The sequence below is a fragment of the Cynara cardunculus genome (assembly GCF_001531365.2).
Source record: "Cynara cardunculus var. scolymus isolate 2C chromosome LG 2, CcrdV1, whole genome shotgun sequence".
Classification (NCBI taxonomy): domain Eukaryota; kingdom Viridiplantae; phylum Streptophyta; class Magnoliopsida; order Asterales; family Asteraceae; genus Cynara; species Cynara cardunculus.
In genome coordinates, this window is record NC_037529.1 from 18,270,773 (window position 1) to 18,277,476 (window position 6,704).

General features: G+C 31.2%; 1 protein-coding gene across 1 annotated transcript; it reads left to right on the top strand.

Annotated features, from left to right (window-relative positions):
* The first annotated feature begins 3,936 nt into the window (after window positions 1-3,936).
* LOC112506961 (putative germin-like protein 2-1) lies at window positions 3,937-4,761 on the top strand. Its single transcript, XM_025111313.1, has 2 exons — window positions 3,937-4,094; window positions 4,189-4,761. The coding sequence occupies exons 1-2, from the start codon at window positions 3,983-3,985 to the stop codon at window positions 4,722-4,724; spliced, it is 648 nt and encodes a 215-aa protein (XP_024967081.1). The 5' UTR covers window positions 3,937-3,982; the 3' UTR covers window positions 4,725-4,761.
* The last annotated feature ends 1,943 nt before the right edge of the window (window positions 4,762-6,704 follow it).

Genomic DNA, 6,704 nt, shown 5'->3' on the forward strand with positions numbered 1-6,704 from the left:
CTGAAAACCGTCTTATCACTAAAGGACTTCAAAAGGGTGATGTTTTCGTTTTCCCACAAGGTTTGATTCACTTCCAAAGGAACGTCGGTAATGGACATGCCRTTGCTATTGCAGCTTTGAGTAGCCAAAATCCGGGTGCCATCACCATTGCAAATGCTGTGTTTGGTTCTAACCCAGATATCGCTAGAGACATTCTTGCAAAGGCTTTTCAAGTGGACAAGAACGTTGTTTATCAAATTCAATCAAAATTCTAGACCCTCACGTGATCTAATGTCGGTTTTATTAACTTATAATCTTCAATTTCTTAATATTGGTTTTTTATTGTTATTATTAAAATGAATAAAAGAAATTTACATTATATTGAGTGTCATTTACATTTTCATTATTAAACTATTGCTGATCATAYGTAAGATCCAAACTTAAAACAATGGTATAGTTAATCAAGCATCCAATGATCCAACATTCGAAATGCATAGTTCTAAATATCCTTTGATATCTCCATCAACACTAAACCAACTTAACATTTGTATCAATTACAATGGTTGATTGGTAGTATCCTATCAAATATGTCTTCTTGGTTAATAGCTATTATTGGATGTCGTGTACCATGATGCTACCAYGGTCCCATTACTAAGCTGGTCTGGGCCGGGTCCATTTTGGCCATATCTAATCTCTAGTTGAATCTTGTAAAAAAATAAAAAAACACATAAACAAAAACAAACTCATTATATCCCTACTGTAAGTAGTGTCTGAGAAGTAAAATGCATGTTTGCTCGGTGGCGGATCCAGAAACTTTTATTATTGGGGGCACTTTTTAAGAGTGTCAAWTTTTTTTTGAAACCGAGTAACTCTTTCAAACCAATACAATTTTGGGTTATTCGGTTTTTAGCTTAAAGGTCCACTTTAATTGAATAAAATAACTTATTCATTAGTATTAYAGCAAACAAAACAAGAGAAATAAAATGAATTTGAATGGGTTGACASTTAGAAGTTAGAGGAAKTAGAGTTTAATTGATCAAATAATGACCCCTTCAAGTAAGAGTTCTAAATGAGATGACAAGAATTAGAATTGAGTCTAACTTTTATTTGTTCCGAACCTATTAATAGTTTTAGGTTAACAAAAATAAAAATACAAATAAACTACTCMTGGGGTTTGTTGGGGGCCTGTGCCCCCTACCCATTTGTTGTGAATCCGCCAATGTGTTTGTCCCCAGAGAAAAAAAGAACTTTTCCGAAAAAACCCGACTTAAATGAAATGTTGATGAATCATTAAATTGATAAAGTTTTCAGCATGGGTTAAATGGGTCAATAGTGATCGAGTTGTCCCAAATTTTCATTGTACATCATGTCCAACGATTACAAAAGAACACCTAATCCATTTATTAAGGAGAGAGAAATGAAAGATATAATTAATTAAGTCAATACTAAAAAATGTTGACCTCCCTTCAAATCAAAGAAGACAGAATTTTTTTTGGGACAACATAGGAACGAATTCACATATTAAGATAACGTTTATTACTTAAAGTGATTTAGGAATATTTTTAAGCCATTTACCCATTCGATCTCTTAGAACTAAATTTATTTCTTTTGCGCATTCAGTAATAAAAATAAATTCATTTTTAGAAACCCTATTTAAACCATTATTATTTCTAGCAGTGATCAAAACYCGACTACTTCAACCAACCTTGTCAATTTAATTCAATGTATAGTAACTCAATTTKAAGCAAACTGATCTCTCTGATGAATGATCACGTGAGAAGAGAAGTTATKGTGAGAAACGTAAGAAGAGATATAAACCACATGATGGGTGAACATGTGAGATTAATGTTCACAAACACATATAATCAGATGAACATGATGGGCTTTTTTTGGTGGGGATATATGTGCATAAGTGAATGTGAAYACATATGTATACAAAATGAGAAAGATAGTAGAATGTGATATACTTAATGTAACACRCCAAGATCACATTTGCATATAACCATGTATTTCATATATCAAAAATACAAAWTTACATCTTYSGTCCCAAACATACAAAAGCTATATTACAAARYAGCTAACTTTTCCACAAGATCTCTATACAATGTATGAATACATATCAAGCATTCAGAAACAAAAGAAGATTAAGCTAGCTCAAAAATCCATGCAAACATAATATAAGATTTCACAATTTCGCTTTCCCCTTGTCCTCTAGTTGTGCCCGATCTGTAATGCATATTTTTAAAACACAAAAAGAGGGTTAGACCTTGAGGTCTAGTGAGAAATCTCTTTGATACAATTATAAGGTGAATAATCACCAAATCACATTTTTAAACTCTTATTTGTAAAATAACAAATGTACATTTATTTAATATAACAAACCTAATTTATCGCATCAAAATAATCAAATTCTTTAATAAACACGTTTTTAGTCAACTTGTCACATTATATAGGTCCTCGCATGACAAATTAATATAATCCCATTTTTTCCCTCACAACACACTGGTGCGARGTCCACAATTTATCGCATCACATTAACACTACAAATATAATCTTGTCGCATCACTATCATGCGATGAACCAATTTGTCGCATCTCAAGGATGCGATAAATCTCACTTCTCGMATCATAGGAATCAATTCATCGCATCATACARATGCGATAACTCTAAGTTATCGCATCACACAGATGCGACAACCCCAAGTTAYCGCATCATAAGGATGCGATAATTATGAATACGTGATTCAAAATCCAKATTCTTATAACTCGATGATTATGCCACCCTTATCCYGGTATACACGTCTCYTTAATATGCCACYTTTATCCTGGTATACAYCTCTCCTTGATATGCCACCCWTATAACCTAAAATACACCTCTCTTTGATATGCCAYCCTTATAACCTAAAATACACCTCTMTTTGATATGYCACYCTTATTTCCRCACATGATATAACCATAACAAAACCCCACAATTTAKGCCTACTATAGCATCMAAACTGTTTTATGACGGAATCTCATATAAARAACCATATGGTTCTATACCCARTTTCCAAATAAGGAAAGTTCATAAAATTAAACTCACCTTATGTTCACGTAGATGAAGATGATATAAGGATAAATTAACACAAYAACAATTTCAAGTAGAAATCATAGAATCAAATTCTTCTTCCCCTTACAGTYCTCTTTGCTCTRCACACAAAATAACACACACAGAAGTTTATCAACTTTCTTTTTGTTACTTGCTTTTCCACCTCCCCATGAGATAAAAATATTTATATCATAATAATACTCTTTTAAAATAATGAAACGGTGGTTAAATATAATTTAAGCACATTAACACATCAAAACCGTCAACTATTTAACTCTTTTCAAAAGTTATCCCTAAAATTAACACTGAATACCCGGTTATCACACTTATGTTTTAAGGAGGAAATTCAAACTCATAAACCTTTTATATAATAATAAATTGTTAAAATTTAAACAAACAAAGTCGAAACTTCTGAGAACTATTACAACGACAAAGTTTTCTTTCATAGTGCCTTTTCAAAATTGGGCACCTAAATATGTATTTTAACCCTTCGTACAATTAGAGCCGAGCGTATATATTGTGATATTGGGTCTTGAATTCAATTTAAAAAGAGCAAAACTTTTCGACCAAATAAATTAATGCATAATAAACGTTCAACATTCCTTCAAAATAACTCTAAAATATGGAAACAATTAAAAAATGAAATTAGTTGAACGGATCATACCCACATTAATCATCTGTCTTTATTGAACGAGCAACATGATTAATTGAATGTATCCAATGTGTTGACATATTTGATGACTATATCATTGTGGTACTCGTTCTACATTTTTTTTATATTATTAAGGGCAAGAAGTCATTTATTAGTTTTTTAAATTTTGTTTTCACTATAAAAACATCACAAAATTCCATACTTTATCTCACATATTTCTCGAGCTACCAACGTTCATCAAAGAAAAACTTCACTTCTCAAAAAATGGCATCTCGTTTGTGTTTATTTAGTCTCCTCATCGCAAGTTGTTCACTTGCTATGGCTTCAGACCCAAGTCCTCTCCAAGATTTTTGTGTTGCTGCTCCAAATCCCCGAGGTAAAAAAATAATCTTGAAATGTTGAAAATGGTCCTACGTTTATGATTTGAAAATCTTCATGTGCTTATGATTTTTTTGCTTTTGTTGTCATAGTATTCGTTAATGGTGAATTCTGCAAAGATCCAAAGCTTGTGCAAGCAGATGATTTCTTTTTTAGGGGACTCCACCTTATGGGAGATACATCAAATGCGGTTGGGTCTAATGTGACTGTCGTAACTGTAGCAGAGTTACCGGGACTCAATACTTTTGGAATTTCAATGGCTCGTATTGACTTTGCTCCATGGGGTATTAACCCTCCCCACACACACCCTAGGGCCACTGAAATCTTGACGGTCCTAGAAGGCAATATTGAAGTCGGTTTTGTGACATCTAACCCTGAAAACCGTCTTATCACTAAAGGACTTCAAAAGGGTGATGTTTTCGTTTTCCCACAAGGTTTGATTCACTTCCAAAGGAACGTCGGTAATGGATATGCCGTTGCTATTGCAGCTTTGAGTAGCCAAAATCCGGGTGCCATCACCATTGCAAATGCAGTGTTTGGTTCTAACCCAGATATCGCTAGAGACATTCTTGCAAAGGCTTTTCAAGTGGACAAGAATGTTGTTTATCAAATTCAATCAAAATTCTAGACCCTCACGTGATCTAATGTCGGTTTTATTAACTTATAATTTTCAATTTCTTATACCGGTTTATTCTTGTTATTTTTGTTATATTTAAAATGAATAAAAGAAATTTACAATATATCGAATGTGATTTACATTTTCGTTATTAAACTACTCCTGATCATATGTAAGATCCAAACTCAAAACAAAAGTATGGTTAATCAAGCATCCAATGATCCAACATTAAAAATGCGTAGTTCTAAATATCCTTTGATATCTCCATCAATACTAAACCAACTAATGTATTAATTAAATTGCTACCAACTTAACTAGTGTTCCAACCGTGCATTGCACAGTAGTCATAATACCATCTTCAAAAGAAATTTTATAGACTAAAATTTGAAGTCCACTTCTAAAAAAATTTGATAGATGTGTGTGACAACTACTCATTAATATTAATTTTTTTAAGAGAAGTTGACCACAATATTAGAACAGTATGTTAATTTAAGTTATCTAACTATGCTCGAGAACTGTGTTACAAAGCAATCTACAAATGTTTGACTAATGTTAGTAGTTTGTTTAATTAGAAGTCACAGTTCTAACTGAAATCTCATATAAGGTGACAAAATTACGATGCTAATTTTGTAACAAATTTAATTGAAATCTCATTTGAAGTTATGAAAAAGAAACGTTCTATAGTATTTCAAGTGAAAATTAGAGGAGTACGTAAGTTGTAGCAACAATAGTGGAAGTTCAAGGCGATGCATGAAGAACCACATCACCAAACTAAGATAATGGATTTTTCCTTATAAAAAAATAAAATTAATATCAAGTGGGGTCGACCCACATATCATATATTAAATTAATAAAAAAAAGACTACACTTTATTGTAACATTCTATAATATTTGAATTGTAATTAGAGGGGTGCGTCAAACCTTGATAGTAGTAACAACAAGACGACAGATAAATAACTACATCACCAAGTAATATAATGAGCATTCTCATATAAAAAATATAATACCAAGCAAGCTAAAAACCCATATATTATATATCAAACTAAGAACATATAATACACTTGATCTAAACAAAAAAAAAAAACCTAAGATTCGAGATAGATATGTTAAACTAAAAACATATACTTCGTTTGATCTTAAGCAAAAGGTCGACATCCGAGAAAAATATGCTTGTTCCATTTTTAGTCATTTCTTTTTGTAGCAATCTCCCTCTTGCCACTTTCACTCCATCATCCTATGCGTTATGCAAACAATATTGAGAAAAAAGTTGGCCTTTTTCTTTTTGTATCCACCTCTCACATGCCTCTTTTTTCTTTGATCTAATGTGGGATGCAAACGATAATGTGAGGAAAAAAATAATTTATAATGCTTAGAAGTTGTCACATGATTATCCATGGTTATTGTTTTTATATAGATAAAAATAAAGATACAAAAATATGGATTATAGACATATAACTATTGTTTTTACAATTATAACTTCGACCAATTTTATGGTTTTGATTTATCGTCAACTTTATGCAATTTTTGTATTAATTTTTAATATATAATTTTTTTATTAAAGATGATTGGCTAAAAAAAAAGGGAAACCTAAAAATTGTACAAACTCTCTTAGTATTATAAGATATCTAACTCTTTTTTAAATATTCATTTCCTTATTTTGTATTATTTGGTTGGTTTTGATTTCAACCATGATTATATATTTGGTATTATTTGTTTGGTTCCTCCTTTAATATGTTATATTGATATTGACATTGGTTGATGATTGATTTTAAATTCATTTTTTTCCCTTCTTTCACATACTTACTCCCGTCTTCGAATATATCACATTCTTATTAATTTGCGGCTATACCTTAACATGTAACTTCTTTACATATAGGTTTATTTTATTTTATTTTACTTATAATCATATAATCAAGTTTAGTTAATATAAAAAGTTATCATAGATTCAATTAAAATTATAACAAACTAAAACAATCAATCAATTGTTCGTTA

Excerpts from the sequence above, each read along its gene's own strand:
- LOC112506961 (XM_025111313.1), top strand. The coding sequence starts at position 3,983 with ATGGCATCTCGTTTGTGTTTATTTAGTCTCCTCATCGCAAGTTGTTCA. Across the intron at positions 4,095-4,188 it reads TGCTGCTCCAAATCCCCGAG|TATTCGTTAATGGTGAATTC; the intron begins GTAAAAAAATAA and ends TTGTTGTCATAG.